The sequence below is a fragment of the Melanaphis sacchari genome, unplaced genomic scaffold (assembly GCF_002803265.2).
Source record: "Melanaphis sacchari strain LSU unplaced genomic scaffold, SCAv2.0 Contig292_pilon_pilon, whole genome shotgun sequence".
NCBI lineage: Eukaryota > Metazoa > Arthropoda > Insecta > Hemiptera > Aphididae > Melanaphis > Melanaphis sacchari.
In genome coordinates this window covers 1-20984 of record NW_020271165.1, presented here as the reverse complement: position 1 = coordinate 20984, position 20984 = coordinate 1, and the positions used below count along the sequence as shown (strand labels likewise).

The 20984-nt window shown below is 28.8% G+C and overlaps 1 protein-coding gene and 1 pseudogene across 1 annotated transcript; both read left to right on the top strand.

Annotated features, from left to right (window-relative positions):
• LOC112595691 overlaps positions 1–19008 on the top strand; it is a 26642-nt pseudogene extending 7634 nt beyond the window's left edge.
• Positions 14712–16499, top strand: LOC112595692. The gene is made up of 3 exons (XM_025340989.1): positions 14712–14741; positions 16166–16302; positions 16379–16499. Exons 2-3 carry the CDS (start codon positions 16172–16174, stop codon positions 16497–16499), a joined length of 252 nt encoding a protein of 83 aa, XP_025196774.1. The 5' UTR covers positions 14712–14741; positions 16166–16171.
• Positions 19009–20984: the final 1976 nt, after the last annotated feature.

The window sequence follows — 20984 nt, the reverse complement described above, 5'->3', positions numbered from 1 at the left end:
TTAACAAAATTAAGTGGTCCAGGAGACCGCACCATACCATTAGCGTGATTTATTTTCACCATACCACTTACGGGTTAATACTGTTTAATTTAATGTAAGTGAATGATTGAATATCTAGTAGAGCTTTTGTAAAGTGATGTATATTTGGATGTGTGTTAGTAAATGACTGAGCTAAATGTGAGTGAAACGACTCGCATGCATTTGTAGTTAAATTCAATTCAGCGCTACATTGAGCCCAAATATTTGGTGGAAATAATGCTTCTTCTGTAGTGTATACTACGTTCCAAAAGAGAAGACACCGGTTTTGCGCAGCTCGAATGACGAGCGTAGCAACGCTTTACCACAATTTCCCCCACTACCATACGCCGATGATCATTTCCGAACTTTACCGACTATTGTCGATGTGTATACACCGAATTACAAAGAATGAAATCAATGCCGTACAACAAAATTAAACAAATACAAGTTACTGCGTAATAATAATCGGTTTCCCAAATAATTATGTCTGAATTATGCTTAGTCCTATATAAATAGCTGTACTTAAAAAAAAATTAATTTTATTAGCAAACATAATACTTATTAATAAGTCCATAATAAAAAATACGGAATTTATTATAGATTAAATTAGATATATCTGTATGATAAATATAAAATACACAAATATTGAAATAATAATGTACAAACGAGTAACTATATAATGTATAAAAAATAAAAATATTGTCAATAGTAAAAAAAAATCAGTCACATAAAATATATAAATTAAATATTTACACATAAATTAAAAAATAAAAATTGTCAATAGTAAAAAAACTTCAGTCACAAAATATACAAATTAAATATTTTATGTGACTGATTTTTTTTTACTATTGACAATTTTTTACAAATTAAATATTTACACAAAAATAAAAAAACATTAAAAATCAGAAAAATCAGAATCATCTTCGTCATCAGAATTGCCGATAGTTAGTACAACTCTCTGTTGTTCTGCCATCAGTTCATCAATCAAATTATCCATGTCCCAAAACTTGTCTTCTGCTTTCGTGGTGTGGCTGATAAAGTTTTTCCACATCTCAACAGTAACTTTTACAGTACCTTCGATTAGAAGATTATGTACGTCGGCTAGCTTAAAAGTTTTGTTGATGGCTTTTACGTGATCTTTGACGATAGACCAAGCTAATTCTATAGGATTTAGCTCACAGTGGTAGGGAGGTAAACGTAAGACTACTTTGTTTTGCTCCTTAACCATTTCGTCAATCACATAGGTTGAATACAAAGGTTTCAATCGTTTTACCACTTCTAATAACTCCGGAATTATCATCGAGTTATCGATTACCTCCCCTTTACTTGTGAGCCAATTGATGATGTCTGCCTTTCGCCATTGCGTAGTTGGACATTTCTCTTTTTTTCACTGAGTGATAAGGAGCGTTGTCCATCACAATTACACAATTTTCCTTGAGTCTCGGCAAAACACCTTCCAACCAATCACGAAAAGAATCCCCATTCATCTCGTCGTGATAGTCTTGGGTGTTTTTTTTGGATTCGAAACATAGAAGCCCACCTGGAACAAATCCGTCTTCGGACCCTATGTGAACTACTGTGAGTCGCTTCCCTTTACCTGTGGGATTGACTGCGCCTGTTGATAGTCTCTGGGAAAAAGCGTCTTGGCTAGATTGTACAGTATTGTCACTCCATATTCTGCTCGTAACATCTCCAGCATTTACCCAAGTTTCGTCGAGAAAATAAATTTGACGACCTTCTTCTCTGTATTTTCGTAAATCTCTAATGTACCGTCTTCGCCAAAGAATTATCTCGTTTTTTTCAAGTAACGCGCTGTTACGACCTCGTTTAGCATATTCGAATTCCATGGATTTCATTAATCGATATAATGATGTGCGGGAGAAATTTGGTAGACTTTTATCTTCATTAACTACCGTCAACATTTTATCTAACGTCGGCAGTTCACGATTAAACCAAAACTGATGGATTTTCCTTCTGATGGCATATTTATCAAAATCGTCTACTTTTGTTTCAACGTTTTTGAAAATTTTTATTTTGTTTGGCGAAGACACTGTTTGTTTTCGCGATATTGGGCAATTGTGTTTGAAATTGTCTTTTGACCAATTCCCAATTCCTTAGAGAGGATTTCGCGCGCCTTTCTAACAGTCAAATTTGGATCGACTGCCAATTTGGATTTATACGCATTGATTATCATTTCACGTTGACGTGAACAAACAAACTAAAAAAAATAAATATATCTTGTTATCTACATTTTTATAAAAATGAAAATCGACTTTTTCAATTTTAAACTTTTTTAAATGAAGTGAGAAATTTAGTACTACAATAGTAATATTACTTAACATTTTTTTTTTAAATTTTTTATACTAATTTATCACAATAATAGTTTTTAAAAAAATGTTTGAAAGCGAGAATATTATTTACCAAGCACTGGATTTGCACAACATTAATTTTTATAAAAAACATTTCGAAATTTAAAATTGAAAGTATTTTAAAATTGTAGAATTATTTAATAAATTATTTTAAAACAATAAATGTATACCATATAATTTGTGTAATTAACTTTCGAGTTCATTATACCTTACTGGAAATAACGTAAAGTAGTATGAATAGTTTCATCGTAAAAAAAAGATAATATCTTTAAATTAATCTTTATATTTTTAAAATTGCATTGCATATAGTAAAATTAATAGTACCTACCAATATAAAATAAGTTTTAAGTTGTTAGTAGTTTTAAATTGTGTTTGAATTATTACATCGTATTGTATTTTATTTTCATATCCTACCTATCAAAATCGAATATTCACGTGTTGGGTTGATTTTTTTTTACAAAAGTTAAGTTTATAAATGAATAATGAGCAGTTTTATATTACGTAATTTCCAGTGTTGGTGAAATTACTATTTTTTGGTAATTAAATTACATTACTAATTCCTTATCAAAATTGTAACTAAATTTTTTTAAGTTAATTTTTTATTTATTTGGTAAATTTACATTTTTTTTGAGTTTAAAAAGTAATGTAATTACAAATATAAATAATTAATACTTCTATAATTACTTGTTGTTATTAAGAAAAAAATGTTTTAAGGCTACGGTACTGAGAAAGACTTAAAAAAGCAAAACATCATTTTAACTTTTAAATATGCAAAAATATGCAACATAGAATTTCACATTTAACATCTTAGGTTTTTAAAACAAATTAATAGCTCAAATATACGTCTCCAGATCCTCTAAAAAGAAATGTGTAAATGCTAGAAGTTATGAGTTCTGATCATTATAGTTACTAAAAATATACAATTTAACTATAATATTTTTTTATATTTTTATATTTTATTTTTTTAAATAGAAGTTTCTTTCGATCTTTCAAAATTAAACGGATTTCAATATTATTTTTTCTTCATATTACAAGTAAATAACTCTATGAAATAGCTGTTTTCAAATGTTCAAAAAAATGTAAGTGGTTTTTTATTATTTTTACTTTGACCAATATTAAAGGTAGGCAATTAGTCATATTTACATTGAAAAAACTGCATTACAATATCTGAATTATTTTTCGAATCACAACTACTGACATTCTAGTTAATTTACATACTGTATTGGTAACTGGTTCTTTAAAAAAAGTTTTTTATTATTTTCTCCGAATAACCTTTTATTGACTTAAGTCATTTCTCAAATTGGTGGTTCATATGCATACTCGCTATAATATATATTAAAATATTATCGTAAAAACTCGATATGTGATTTTGGATAAAATGCCCAAACACGTGTTATTGCCTACCAAACTATTAAATTGAATAACTGTAAATAATAGTTATTTGCCTTATAACTTATATAGTTATAAACAGTTCACATTTGTTACATAAAAGATAACGTAGTGAATTAAAATGCTGTATACCTATATTGAAATAAGTTTCAGACACAGATGCACAGTTTACAAAAAAAAGGTCATTTGGGCACAGTTGGTATGTCCTTATATGGATACAAAACGACTCATAAGGAAACAATAGAACATATCGGTTTACCACATGGTAATACGTTTTTGTGTTAAATATCCTAGAAAAAAAATATTTTATACGTGTCTCATGTATATCACAGAAAAACACTTTAATATAAAATAAATGTTATACTTAGGTGTATAAATTAGTTACAGTTACAAAATACTTTTTTATAGAAAAAAGTGGGTATCAGTATCTTGTTCAACAGTTTTATAAATATTTCTTTAACTAAATCTTTGTAATAGATGTTATAGTATAAAGCGTTAAATTTTTTAATTGGTAAAGAAGTAGTATTCGGTTTACTTTTTATTTAATTTTGTTAATGAAATGAATATAGTTTAAACATTAGTAATTTGTTTTTTCATGTTATATTTCGTATTTTTGATTATAAAATTTAATATATTTTATATAAGGCTTATAATCAACCATTGATTCAACTAATAACTTAAACCGCATGAACTTCATTTTTTTAATCGACTGTTTTTCAAAATTTAATTAAATTTCTTATATTATGTCACGTTTTTAAATTTGAATATTTGTTACTTTACGGCTTCTATGAAATGGTCGATATTCATTTTCTTAAACAATTGATTCAAGTTAAAAAAATATACATACCTTTCCTTTGATATTTTGTTTAACCGGCGACGAAAATTCTACTCCAGCCATTTCTTCTTCGGTAAACAAAATAAAATTAAAAAAATAATAATGAAAAATCAAATGCAATTTAGGTACTGAGCGTTTGCTAGTGACGGTGTGCTGCGTGTAAACAGGATATTACAAATGATACACACAAAAGATTGGAATTTGAATCGTTCGGTATAACGACCAGTCAAATATTTATCATCGGTTAGGAGCGCTAGCAACCATGCTAATCAAACAAGTGGTTCCCTGGGACAAAGTGGGGGATGCGCGCCGCCGAACGGAAACTGGTCGCCGCCCGGTGTCTTCTCTTTTGAAACGGAGTATAGGTGTCTAAAATATAATCTGAAAATTGTGTTAATTTTGAGTTTTCGGGCTTTATAGACATTAATTCCATTGCAAAAAAATTAGAAACATCTTCAGAGTCTAAAAATACTAATCCAAAGCAAATTCTAAGCCAATCACCTACTTCGGTTTTTTTTTTATAATCTTCAGTTAAACCAAATCTTTGGATTGCTCTCCACCAACTTTGTGTTACATGAAACCTACAACCCATTAATTTCGCATTTCGCCAAATTAAATCACATGCATTGTGTATTGCTTTTTCAAAATCAACAATGATTTCTTTTGGTTCAAAAACAAAACCATAAGATGAACATATTTCATTAATAATTTTAAAGCATTCAGAATAAGTGGACACGTGTTTATCTTTTAATACACAAAAACACAAAGGAACGTAATGGCCATTTAGGTATCCATGTATCGTAAACAACTGCAAAAATACTTTACGCAATATGTAAATGTTCCATCCATGTAAACAATTTCTGTTTTACACATAGCCTCAAAGTTTATTTTACAACAGAATATAATAATACCATTTTCTTTACTATTATATTGAAGACAATTTTCATTTCTACTCGTCATACATTGGGTTTCATTTAAAAAATTATGGACGTCAAATGAATTTATAGGTATTTTTGGTATTGTCTTTCTCCTAGTATTGTATAAATTTCTTTTAGCATAGTTTACATCTCTAACCTGTATTGTACTGTTATTTCCATCCAATGAACTTTCGTCTAATGCGTGTTTGATAATTTTCCTTGGTGCTACACAATTATTTTCTAAGGCCTTTCGTTTTGCTCCAGTACTAAGCACTTGTCGCTGAAGGCTATTTTCGGTTGACGCATCATGAGTATGTTCTGTTCGTTGAAATGTAATTAAACGATTTTCTCCAGAATTAATTGTTTTTAAAACCGCGGAACACTTTTTATTTTCACACCGCCACTTTTCTTCACCGGATTTTAAAATTGTTTGTTTGTAATATTTAAAATTATTCAAACAAAGCAACATATTTCCACGTTCACTGGTTAATTCACTTAATGTGTTCATTTTGAAATCAACGGACGCACTAAAATGTGTCTCCGAAAATATTTTATCGAATGCATTCGTTTCGCGATATTGCGATATGATTTTATCTGCGGTCGTTAAGATGAAGTTTAAGATAAGTCAGTCGAAAGTTGATGTGTATATTCTATACATATAGTTTTAATCTGTGGATTTTACCATCGGTGGAGTTTACGTGTTTTCAGGTCAAAAATACGTATCGGTGGAGTTTACATTTTTTTTCAGGTAAAAAAAATGTATCGGTGGAATTTACATGTTATAAATCCAACCCTAAAATCAACTACCTGTAAATCGGCGGAGTTTACAATCGCCCCTTAAAACACGAAAGACGGCAGATGAGATACCAAATGCGTTCTCAACAGTTCGTCGTGCACGACTCAAACGGTAATTAAATACTCTTTCTTTTGTACCTTTATCGTGGGTTCCAGAATACGGTTTCATAATATGATTTGTTAAGGCAAAAGCCCCATCTGCAAGAATAACGAATGGTATGTCTACATTTTTCCCTGGCAAAGGTACTGGTGAGGTCAAATTTAATTTTCCGCTTTTTATTTTTTTGTTTAATTCAGAATTTTTGAACACTCCTCCGTCCGAAATACATCCTTGACACCCAATATCGACAAAGAGAAAATTGTAGTCAGCATCGACTAATGCAAACAATACAATGCTAAAACAAGATTTATAATTGAAATACTGGGTACCACTGTTCATTGGAGATTGCAAGACTACGTGTTTTCTATCCATAGAACCAATACAATTAGGATAATTCCATGTCGTTTCAAATTGTTTTGAAATATTAAGCCACTCATTTAACGTGGAAGGCATCTACATTAAAAAAAAAAATTAAGTTAAAACGTTAAGTTAATCAACTCATATCCCAATAAACATTTTGTAATTTTAAACATTAAATGTATCATTTAAATACATTAATAATTAAATATTGAAATATTAATGTTTTAATTAATATTTAATAAAGGTTAAAAATAACAATCTATTAATATAAAGCTAATTTAACATTTCTTTGAATGTTTAAAAATGAAATATTTAAAATTCAACATTTAACTAAATCTTGTATTAGATTTGAGGCGTGGCGAGGCAAAGTGATCTAAGTGCCAAAAATTGAAAAATACTTTTTTTTACACCAAAATGATCTATGTGCCCATACCAATACTGTGTAAAGAGATCTATCTCCAAACTATCAATAAATTGTTGGTAAGCAATATTATAGATGGAGCTGTCTGTATGTCCACACATGGCATTCGCTCTAATTGATCTAAGTCCATTCATGCTATTTTTATTTTTGTCGTTGTTATTATTGACATTTTTGCTATCAGTCCTCAAAAAGTGACAATTCTTGTTAAAAGAAAAAAAGCTGGTTTTACTACTTTTAAAGACAAACGCGGTGGGGTAAAAACGTTCAAATATACTTTAAAGGACAGGCAAATGGTTAAAAACCATATTAATAGCTTTCCCAGAGACGAAAGTCATTACAGTCGGGCCAAGTCAGAAAAAGACTACTTAAGTCCGGATCTAAACATAAACAGAATATACTTGGCTTACAAAGTTAAAAATTCTGAGACAACGATTTCGTATAAATTTTTTCGATCTGTTTTTTTAAAAGACTTTCTTAAGCTTTCATTTAAAAGACCAAGAGTGGATACGTGCAAAACGTGTGATGTTCTTGATCTTAAACGAAAGGACAATAACGTACTGGTAGCCTCATCAGGTAAGACAGAACTTGAATTACACCATCGTAAAGTCGATGCTGTCACCGAAGCTATTAAAGTTGATGCTGCGAAAAGTACATTACCTGGAAGTCAAACGTGTACTATTACTATGGATCTACAAAAAGTCTACCCACTGCCTAAACTATCCCATACTAGCATGTATTACAGTCGTCAGCTTTCATGCTTTAACTTTGGAATTCATGTAACAGACACATCCAATGGCATCATGTGCGTGTGGCATGAGGGGCAATAAGGGCGAGGAGGGAACCAAATTGCCTCATGTTTAATGAAAGCTATTAATTCAGGACATCTCTCTTCCTACAAACGTCATCTAACAGTTTGGAGTGATAACAGTGCAGGGCAACTTAAAAATAGGATGCTTCTTTTCCTTTACATATGGTTGGTTGTCAATGGCACATTTGATACGATTGAACATACATTTTTTATATCAGGTCATAGCTACTCAGCTTCAGATAGAGACTTTGCTACAATTGAAAAACGAGCTAAACGATCTAAGTTATTCAATGTGAACGATGTAAAGCGTGTTATTCGCAGCTCTAGACTTGACAGACCGTTCAAGGTTATTGACATGGGGAAAAAAACATTTTTTGATTTTGACACTGCCTCTGCAAAATTTTTGGATACATCGAAGCTGGGAATAAGTAAAGTTGCTTAGTTGAAAGTGACAAAAGATAGCCCAGGAATCGTTTATTTTAAGAACAATTTTAGTTCCCTATTGCCGTTTCAAACATGTAACATTTTTAAACGAGGAATACAAATTGAAAACCTTATAAATGCAGAAATTGAAAGTCTTCCGGGTGTAGTGCCACTAAAAGAAACGAAGAAAAAAGACCTCCAAGCTATGTTACAGTATTTAAGTGAAGAAAATAGGTTGTATTTTGAAAAAATATTAAGTGCTTAAACTGTTGGACATAGATCATTTCTGACACTCTTATTCTTTAAAATATTTGTTTTTTATAATTTGTCAAAATTTTTTTTATAATTTGTTAAATCTTATACTTCATGATTTATCAAAATTTGAAAAATAAAAATTTAATTGTTTTTGTAAATTTGGGACAGTTTTTATTGATTTGCCAAAAAATTAAATTTTGGCACTTAAATCACTTTGCCTTGCCACGCCTCATTTCTATTTTAAAGTTTGAAATTAATCATTAAATATAATATTTAAAAGTTAATGTTTAAATAACCATTATCATTTTGTTCACGTTTAAATGTTTAGCTACCTTAAATACTAAATATTTATTTTTCATGGTTTAATAAACATTAAAATATGTTTTACATAAATTATGATATAAAGATTTAAATACTGTTGTTTAAGTAATAATTTGTATTTAATTTCTCTTTAAACTTTAATATTTTACTAATAAATTGTAGGTTTATAAATCAATGTTAAATTTAACATTATTTTTTTGTTTGTGTTTCAACGTTTAGGAACCTTAAATACTAAATATCTAAATATTTTTTTTTGTTGTGGCTTAATATAAACATTAATCGAAGTTTACATAATTAATTAATTAGTTTACATAATCAAAAAATATATTGTAGCCAAACTTTTATGCTTTTTTTCTAAATATTGAACCAGTTTTCGACAAAATCGAATTTTTTATTTTGCTATAACTTAAAAACTAATCGATGTAAATACTTGAAATTTTCACCAAATGTTTATGTTAGCGTTCTCCATACACAGTTAAATTTTCAAAGAATTTTGACTTTTTTTGAGTTATTTATAGACAATTGAAATTTTTAATTTTTTTTAGTATTTTTTTTTAAAATAACGATAAAATTTTTTCAGTCGGCCGGAAAATCTTGAAAATTTAATACAAGGTTTTTTATAAGTTTTTCTTAAAGTGATAAAAAAAAATCCGAAATCGTTAGTCACAATTTTTTTTTATACGTGCTTAAAGTTCGAATTTATACGAAATATGTCAAAATTGCGAAAATATGCAAGTAATTTTGTGGTTGAAAAATCGTAAATTTTTTTTCTTTTATAACTAAGTTTTGAAAATTTGGTACAAGGTTTTCCATACATTTTTCTTCAATTATCTGTATAAAAAAACTCTACCGGATTCAGACAAAAAATTTTTATGAGTGTTTGAAATTTAATTTTTTACAAAACCGCGTTAAATAACGGTTTAGCCTCAAACGATTTTTAATATTTGTTGTTATTCAAATAGTATAAGTCGTAAATACTTGAAAATTTTACCAGTTATTTAGATTACCATTTTCTTTACGTGATTTGATTTTCAAAATATTTTGACTTTTTTCGTGCTATTTATAGACATTTGAAATAATCATTTTTTTAATTTTTTTTTTTATAAATGTTAATAAGACCATGTTAACCTAACCATTGTATTAAATTTTAAATTATTTTAACTGAGTGAAACAATTATTATCGACAATAATTAAAAAAAAAAAAAAAACATTCACCATTGTGATATCAATAAATTCATCGCTCCGCTAACACGCTCGCAAATATTTTGAAAATGTATTAAGAGGACGCCACACACCCGAAATATTTTACCGAAAATACGTTTCACGCGGGATCAGTGTTTGAAGCGTGTGGTAATATAATGGATACCAAATTTTCACACTATATAGGTCAAAAGTTTATCTATGTCATAGCGTCGTTTTTTTTTTTTTTAACTTAACTCAATATTTTTAAATTTAATTTTGAAAAAACATAAAAAAAACAAATTTTCAAAACCTTTTTAAAGGTAGAACTAATAAGATATCGAAAAAAAAACGACGCTATGACACAGGTAAACTTCTGATCTATACTGTGTGAAAATTTGGTGTTGATACTATTACCACACGCTTCAAACACTGAGCTCGCATGAAACGTGTTTTTCTTTCAACATTTTATAAAACCGTAGTTTCGACTTTTCGTCGTCTACAGCAGTGCTGCAACAACCCGTGGCGTTTTGGTGAACAAGATTTCCCCCACCCCCATACATACATAAACATATCGTTATCGGTCCGGTGCCCGACGTCTGGGGTTCCGTCGGCGATTCTAAGAATAGAGTTTTAACACTATTTCAGACTATTAATAAAAATAATAATAACAGAATTATTGATATAGACAAATTCTACGATTATTATCTATGGTGTTTGATATAAATTAGATAATCAATTAAACTGTTCAGTCTGTCATTAGCTTATCGTATAAGTATTGAGTCTTGTGAATTTGTGATTTTGATTTATAAAATGTAAAGTGTTTTTCAAGAGTCAAGAACGTTATTATAATATTTGCGATGTCTCCAAAAAAAAATAGAACTATTAAAAGATCTACGAGAAGAGTAACTTTAAGTACTCGTATGAAAAAAGTTCGTGGGGGCAATCAACAAAACCTACAGTAAGTATATAATAATATTATATTATATAGTATATACTATACCAATAATAAATATCTAATGTACCTAAAAAATTATACATTTTTAACTACAAAATAATTTGCAAATATTCGTGATTTTGACGAATTTGTCAATAATTGAACTTCAAACGCATATGAAAAAAAGCGGGTAAGTGGATGTCGCTCTACTGTATATTAGGGAGTGGGGTGGATCTCGGTCATAGAGTAGGTCACTATAATGTGTTTGTTAAATTTGAATGCAATGATAGTTATTATTGTATACGAAAAACGATTCTGAACGGAGATGATTTCTCTTTCAGTCAGAGTTTTTTTTACAAATATTTGAAGAAAAATGTATGGAGAACCTTGTACCAAATTTTCAAAACTTAGTTATGAAAGAAAAAATTTTTACGATTTTTCATCCACAAAATTACTTGCAAATTTTCGCAATTTTGACATATTTCGTATAAATTCGAACTTTACGCACTTATAAAAAAAAATTGTGACCAACGATTTTGGATTTTTTTTTTATGATTTTAAGAACAACTTATAAGAATCCTTGTATTAAATTTTAAAGATTTTCTGGCCGGCCAAAAAAATTTTATCGTTATTTTAAAAAAAATACTAAAAAAAATTAAAAATTTAATTCAAAATACTTTGAAAATTTAACAGTGTATAGAAAACACTAACATAAACATTTGGTGAAAATTTCAAGTATTTACAGTGATTAATTTTTGAATTACAACAATATAAAAAAATCGATTTGGTCGAAAAATGGTGTTGCGTAAAAATTCCCGTTTTTCTGTCACATTTTTTTTGTTTTTCTCGATTTTTTTTAAAACTGTTGGAAAATGTTTACTCTTCACCTCTATAATGCACCAAGGATATTCACTTTGCCATCGGAAACCACCCCTGAAGTTGATTTTTCCATATTTTGTCAATTTATGAACTTTAAATGCTTAGAAAAAAAAACTGTGACTAAGGATTTTTAATATTTTTCATTGTAACAATAAATTAGGAGCATTGTATTAAATTGTCTAGCTTTTTTACCTAACAAATGAAATTGTATAGACATCTATAGAACAAAAACCTAAAAAAATTGGAAACTGAAAATGTTCGTAAACAGCTCAAGATAAATCAAAATATTTTTAAGATGTTATGGTGTATAGAAAATGTTGGTTTTGAGAAAAAATTCGCGTTTTTCCTTAATTTTTCACGGCGCTTTTGAAAACTATACTGGGGAATTTTTACTCTTGACCTCCCCCCTCCCCCCAAGTTCCAACTGGATTCACTTTGCTATCAGAAAAGGTACTGCTAAAGAAAATCGAAACATTTTTACTGCTCTAAAAGGTGGTGACAGACAAAAAATAAAAAAAAAAAAACATTCATCATTGTAAATTTGTAAAATCAATAGGTACATTCAAAAATTATCAAAATGCATAGGCACAATATTTTATTTCGACTAGTAATTCTGGACACAGACACAAAAAATATCAATATAATATTCATTACTCCGTTCATCGTAAAATTCTAAAATGTTATGTTCATTATGTTGTATAGAATTAAAAATAAAAATCATCTATTAGAAACACCAGAACCAATGAACTTAGGTATATCTGATACTTCTGTTATGACTGATCAACCAGCTATTAATGTTGACTGCATAATACAATCGCAGTTGAAAACTTGTGGCTTTTCGCTTGTCAGTACTCCACGCAAAGATATAAATGCTGATGCAAATAGTTCAGAAGTGGAATTGTTTGGTATATCAGATCCCAATATTTCTGCCATTACTAACACTGCTTTACCTATCGAGTATGAAGATTCAAGAGAAGACGATACTATTATTACAATGTACTTATATATTATTATTATTATCATATACTACCTATACTTACGACTGTACATACTTGTTCAAATATGTTATAACTTATAAGCGATTTTAAATATTTCTTAGGTCACTCGAAGGTCGTAGGATTGTTGATATACAACATATATTCGCACAAATTCAACAGAGTAAACATGACAAATTTGACTGTTCATTCATTGACATGGAATTTCAGAAAGAAATTCGTAAAGGATTCAATTCAATATTTCAATTTAAGTGCAAAATGTGTGGTATAAAATCTTCAATTAATTCGGAAAATATTAATGAACCCAAGTACTTAGGAATTAACCTTGCAGTTATTAATGGTACTTTGGCTGTCGGTATGTATTTTAGAATTCTATAATAAATAAAATATTTACTTTATACCTGTATATTTTATAGTTTAGAGGTTAGGTTAGGTCAGTGGCGTATTTTGGATAATTTTTTTTTTTTTTTTTTGGAAGGGGGGTGTCTTACATTTTAGGGAACCCCTAAAACCCGTTTTTAGAATTATTTACTGATAAAAAAGACACATCCCCCTCAGAAAAAAATAAAAATATGCCACTTATAGGTAGGTAATACCTATTAGGTATATAGACATTTTTTAAAATGTATTTTATATTATTTCCCTTTATGTTTATACAGGAATAGGTCAAACTCAACTTAGTGAATTTTGCGCCTCAGTAGAAATTCCTTCGTTATCGTCAACCTCATACTTAAAAAAATTATCTACTGTGAGCGATGCTGTTAATGACGCTCTTATCGAGGAGTTGAAAAAAGCTGGCGAAGAAGAGCGACGAATAGCTATAGAAAGCGGAAATGTTGATGAGCAAGGAATCCCTATGTGCACTGTTATTGCGGATGGACAATGGTCCAAAAGAAGTTATAAGACGAAGTTCAATGCATTTTCTGGAGCTGTAAGATATATTTTAATTGTTATCATACAAAAGTGAAATAATAATTTTATTTTAATGTAGGCCGCAATCATTGGTTTAAAAACAAAAAAGGTTCTGTTTGTTGGTGTACGAAATCGTTACTGTTGTGTTTGCCAACGAGCTAATGTTGAAAAAGAAAAACCCCCTAGCCATTTATGTTTTCTGAATTGGAAAAAAACATCGACTGCAATGGAAGCCGATTCTATTTTAGATGGGTTTACACATAGCCTCAGTATGCATGGTCTAAAATACAACAAACTTATCGGTAAATAATTTACTAATTAAATTCATTTATTTCATTTATTAATTATTAATATATTTAAAAAATTACATTTGATTTCAATTGTTTATAATATTAAATTAGGTGATGGTGACAGTAGTGTAACCAAAAGGTTAAACGATGTGTTACCTTACGGAAGCGATTTTAAAGTTAAAAAAATTGAATGTCGGAATCACCTACTAAGAAATTACTGCACCAAACTGATGGCACTCACGAAACGAACCGACTACCCAATAACTGTCAGAAAATGCATTGTTAAAAATATTGTACGTTTTCGTTCTGACATAACAAAAGCAACAGATTATCATTTAAATAACCGCGGTTCATCTATTCAACAAAAAATTGCAGGTATTTTTAAGAATATTATGATTGATTATAATAGGTGTATGATGACTGTTACTATTATAATTATTAAAAATTGAAAAGATAATATTATGTTATACACCTATCTCAAAATATTTAGAACATTTTATTAAATTTTCGTATAAATAGAAAGAAATCACTTAATAAAATAAATAATCTATGAAAATTATAAAAATAAAATTATATGATTAGTAACAGTTACCTTAAAACAAATAACGCTATCGATCATAGGACAATATAGGTAAATATGTATTATTATTATTTATTATATTACTTATTTTTAGAACTAAGACGAGATATATCAAACAGTGTTTATCACAGACTTGGTGAACACAAGAACTGTGCTCAATATTTTTATTCTGGTCCGAAATTGGGTGAAATGAATCTTGTTCCTGATGCTGAGAAAGCAGGAATGATGGGACATATTCGGAACATAGTGTACAGACTATCAGTTAATGCAGATAGCCTTATAGAAAATGTAGACAATAACCCATGCGAGCAATTAAATAGCTTGATTAATAAACATGTTGGAGGCAAAAGAATTAATTTCACACAAAAAAATAACTACACTACTAGAGTCGAGGCAGCTGTAGTGGCATTTAATTCAAAAAACTATTTACGAGTTGTACATAAAAAAATAGTTTTCAAAAGCCCAGGTATAAATTTAAAACGTATTTATTGTTTTAATTATTAATACAATTAATTATAATTTAATTTAATATATTTAGGTATGTTTGCTAAACGATATTTAAAAAACATTGACAGAATTAGAAAAAATACAACTATAGTAAGGAAACGATTATTTGAAAGTGGCAAAAAACGATCTAAATTAACTACAACTCGATTTAGTGGACCGGATATGCACTATGGTTTAGCAGAACCCTTAGATGATATTCTTACCAAGAAAGAATTAAGTAGAAATCAAAATTTATTTTTTAAAAAATTGGAAAAAGTTGATCGAAAAGAACTTGAATGTACTACAAAAGAACAAAGTCATAGCCAAGACTGGTACAATGAAAGAAGGAAGAGGCTTACTGCATCAAATTTCGGTGACATATGTAAAATGCGAGAGAATACAAGTTGCCGAAAAAAAGTATTGAGTCTTCTTTATGGGTCAAATATTACATCGAGAGAAATTTCTTATGGTATTGAAATGGAACCTCAAGGTAGAGCTCAATTCGAAGTTTTAAGTGGAAAGACTGTTGAGTTATGTGGATTATTTGCCGATAAAGAATTTCCTTTTTTAGCAGCAAGTCCTGGTAATTATTAGTATGCGTTTTTGGTACCTACATATATTTAAAAAAGTCATTAAATGTATTACATTACATTTTATTATTCAGATGGTTTGGTTGGAGAAAATGGAATAGTAGAAATAAAATGTCCATTTGTGGCAATAAATACCTTAAACGCCGTTGACGCTGTGAAAAATAAACTAGTAAGTATTTTTTGTTTACGTAATTGAATTATTATTGTATTAATAAGCCAATATAATATGCTTCTTTTTAGTTAAAATACTGCAACATCACGAATGACAACAGAATTGAACTTAAACGCGAGCATAAATATTATTACCAAGTTATGGGACAAATGCGAATAACAAATCGCAGACTGTGTTACTTTGTAGTGTATACCCCTAATTGGACAAGTATACAGGAAATTCAATATGACGAAGTATTTTGGAACACAAAAATGGCCGAAAAACTTAAAAGGTAAAAATTAATTTTATTAGTAGGTAACATAGTTATTAATTAGATTACAACAAATTGTAAAATTATTATTTTTTAGGTTTTACATGGAATGTTTATTACCAGAAATTGTCGACCCACTTTATGGTAGACGCTTCGAAATCACGGATATTAGAGAACCCGAATATATAAAGGAGGCACAAAGAAAAAAATTAAAATAGTAATAATATTCTAGGTATATCTATTGTACTCAGTACCTATGTGTATCAAATTATATTAAAGTTCATAATATTATTATAATGTTGTTTTTATATTTCAAATGTTGTTGAGTGCTAAAATATAATAATCCACAACTATTTATTATTATTAAAAAAGAAACACAAAAAGCGGGTAAGTGGATGTTTTAGATTCTAAACGGAGTGATGAATGTATTGATTTTACAATGATGTGTGTGTTAGATTCTGAACGGAGTGATGAATGTATTGATTTTACAATGATGTGTGTTTTTTTTTTTTTTTGTGTCTGTGTACAGCATAACTAGTCGAAAAAATGCTTCAATTTCAAACTTCAGGAGTGGTTTCCGATGGCAAAGTGAATATCCTTGGTGCATTATAGAGGTGAAAAGTTAAAATTTTCCAACAGTTTTCAAAAAAATCGAGAAAAACAAAAAAAAAGTGAAAGAAAAACGGGAATTTTTACGCAAAACCAGTTTTCGACCAAATCGATTTTTTTATATTGTTGTAATTCAAAAACTAATCACTGTAAATACTTGAAATTTTCACCAAATGTTTATGTTAGTATTCTATATACACGGTTAAATTTTCAAAGTGTTTTGACTTTTTTTGAGCTATTCATAGACAATTCTTTATGATTCTACATTTTGGGAATCTAAAATGATTCATAAACTTAAAGCGTAAGTGAAATATATATATATAATTAATAATTACAATTAAGACTTATATTAAAAATAATACTGTAACATAAAATATTTTTAATGTTATTTGTTTTATATTTTATTTACAATGTTTACTATCGGAAATAGTACAACCACTTTACCCAACTAGAATGCTAAAAAGTGATATACGAGAACGAGAGAAAGCCAAGTAATATAACTAGTAGTGTGGTACCTACATATAAAGTTTTATAAATAAAAATATGAAATATCTAACTTTATTAGTTATTACTTGCATTATAAACTGTATCTAATTATTCTAATTATATTTCCATAACCAATTTATTTCCTTTCAGAAAAATTTTGTTTTATTGTATTGGTATCAATATGCGCATATTAAAGTAAACAAGAGTTTTATTTATTAATTACAAACTAATAAATATATTATTGAATACACGCGTAATTCATAATATCTTTGTTATTACTTATTAGTTATTAGTAAATCGTAGGTTTCAAATGATTGTAAGTAAGATAGGTAGAAAAGTAGAACCTTATAAAAAATAGATGACTGATGTGTGAAAAGTGTATAATATTTAGAAATACGCAAAAAATGTAATTTAAAAAATATACCTATGAGGTAGCGGTATAACGTAAAATAATATTAAATTCAATTAATTAACCTACAATATCATAATATTTAGATATTTAGGTAATATTAGTTTAGAATACAGTTATAATGTTATATATTAGATATTAAATACATTTTTTATGAAGTAAGTATTTAATAATGCAATAAATACGAGCCGCGTATAGGTACGCATGAATACTAAAAATATTACGGCGGCATAATATACGTGTTACATGTATGCATTTTATACTTACGCGATCCGTCAAAGACGAAGGTTGAGAAAATAATAAACGTCGCTCCCGAATGAGCAAAATCGTCGGCCAGCCACCGACTGTGAGTAGTGGGCGTGGTTTAAACGCCGCGCGCTTGCGGATCATGAAAACACCTAACAGCGCGTTCTCTCGGCCGTTGTATACGTTTTGCTTTCGGTGTAGCGTCCTCTTAATAATGAATAATACCATGTATAATACGATATATGTATAATATATTCACACGTATTGTAATTTACATCACGATGTGTTACAGGTATTATTATTTAATTTAATATATTTATTGTTATTTTTTATTTTAGATTCCAAGTGAGGCAAGAGATATGTGTGCTTCACCATATACTGGAATTGAAAGAGAAACATCCACAGACACAAGCGATGTTTTTATGTCAGAGGAGGATACACTTGATCCAAGTGAAACACAAACATTTCCACAACAACAACAATTTGTATCTGCAAATAACAATGAGTTCACTTGCCAAAGTCCAGTTCAGCCTCCAAAAGGAAAAAAACGAAAAATTTTAGCTAATACAGACTCCAGAATTGATGAAGCATTTGATATTTTAAAGAAATCTGCTTCGAACATCGAATTAAGTCAACAACCACCCGATGAGTGTACTACATATGGAACTCATATAGGAAACAAACTTCGAAATTACACTCCAAAAACAATATCATTTGTTCAGTATTATTTCAACAATATACTTTTTGAGGTAGATATGGGAAAATTTGATGGGAACGTAAGCAATATCAGTTCATCTTTACCGATATTTGATGGTAATCCACCTCCAACAACACATACTTCAAGTCAAACTTCTTCTCCTCATATTATTTATCAAAATTTGCCACAAGCACAACAATCTACATCAAACTCAGTTAATTTCAATCCAATATATTAAACATCAGATGGGTCCTCTTTAGAATCAACATACCTAGGTTAGGTATGTTATATTCCTTATATAATACTTTTATTAATTTTAATGAAAAAGTTTTATATTCTTTGTTTTTATTTTAATTTTGACGAAATAGTATATTTTGTTTTTTATTTTTTAATTTTGACGAAAAAGTATGTCTTGTTTTTTATGTTTTAATTTTGACGAAAACGGAAAAAGTATGTTTTGTTTTTTAAATATTGTTTTAATTTGAATGAATAATAATAAATTGTGACGGTATGTTATTAATAAAAATTTACTGTTATTCATAAAACATTATTATTTATTACTTATGTATTACTTTTACATATTTTTTTAAAACTTCAACAAGTGCCATGCAGACTTCAGGAATTATACGTGAAATTATTTGTTTGGAAATGCCGAATAAATATTGTAAACTACTATATGAATTTCCGGTAGCAAGAAATCTCAGCGTAACGGCTAGCCTAACTGTTACCGTAATAGCTGGACGCATGTTTGTATCTTGTTTGATTATTTTTGGTCCGATGAGATTAATAATTTTTTCAAAATCGGCTGATGACATTCTTGTAAAATTTTGAAAATGGAAACTGTGTACATCAGATTTTATACTATTTAACAAATTAGCTCCTCTATTTTCATTATCGATGTAAAGTTTTGATCTCCAAAAGTGACTTTTTCGTCGAACTTTTTTTTCTTTGATTTTCATATTAAGTTCATGCATTACAATAAATGCTGCATTTGCAACTTGTAAATGATAACTCATAATTCAAAACTTTAAAAAAATTGTTAACACTGTATTTAAGCCAGGACACGTTTCGATACTGAAGTATGTTAACAACTGCATTCAGCTCTGGAATAGACCCGAACAGCTACGCATAGTATATTTTTAAACGTCACACTACAAAGTGTCCACACGAACGAACAGAATTCGTCCGAATGCTCATGCGTGCTCGTTCGTGTTCGAGTGAGCTCACTTCGAACGTCGCATTATTGTTCACTCGTGTGTACGCAGCTTTACAGTTAATTGTATTATTATTATGGTGCGAATGTTGTTGCATTTGCAACTTTTTTTTTACTTTTTCAGTTGCTAAGTAAGTTTAAAATGTGTGTCATGTAAGTACGAACTAAAAATCTAAAAACTTAAGTGCAATTTTCTGCGATATTTATTGAATTTACTCATTTATAAAAGTAAGTTACACAAACTATTGTCAAAATTCACATTTTTATTCTAATAATTAAACAAGTAGTTTTGAAAAAAATGATAATACAAGAAAAATTAGTAGCATTTAATTATAATAAAGATTAGATAAATTTGTATTTTGTATTTAACTTTTATAAACAATTTGTGTATTATTTTATTGGCGATATTATTGAACAATTATTAGGTATCTGTATTATGTATTTTATATTTAACTTTTGTAAACAATTTTTATATTAATTGATGATTATAGAATAATTTTTACTTGTATTATAATTTTGACAATAGTTTGTGTAACCTACTTTTATAAATGAGTAAATTCAATAAAAATCGCAGAAAATTGCTCTTAAAGTTTTTTTATGCAGCGGTAGACAGCGATTTTTTCGTGGTATTTATAAACGAAATAATATGTACTTATTATAGTTATACAGTCACACAAAAAAAATTATAATTATAAATTTTTATTTTATGTTGATCCTCCAAAATTTGCCGCCCCGTCAAACATCATAAAATTTGCTGCCCTGGGGCAATTGCCCCCCCCCTTTGCGCCCTGTTAAACACGGCTCTGGTTATGTGTAGTCGCATTTGGTATTAAGTCGATACTTGACATTATTTTATTACTGTGCGTGTACGTAAAAGTTGTATTCATAAATATTTTAAAATGTCTGAGAACAAAAAATGCAGAAAATATCCATTGAGTATTTGAAATTTGGTTTTATTGCATCTCCGACAAATGAAAAATTACCCTTGTGTCTTATTTGAATCGCTTTTTGTTAAAAGGGCACATGTTTCAACACATAAACTT

What these genes read in the sequence shown, in the direction of transcription:
- LOC112595692 (XM_025340989.1), top strand. Translation starts at nt 16,172, where the DNA reads ATGGGACAAATGCGAATAACAAATCGCAGACTGTGTTACTTTGTAGTG. An exon ending in ATGGCCGAAAAACTTAAAAG is followed by an intron (nt 16,303 to 16,378) that starts GTAAAAATTAAT and finishes ATTATTTTTTAG; the next exon opens with GTTTTACATGGAATGTTTAT.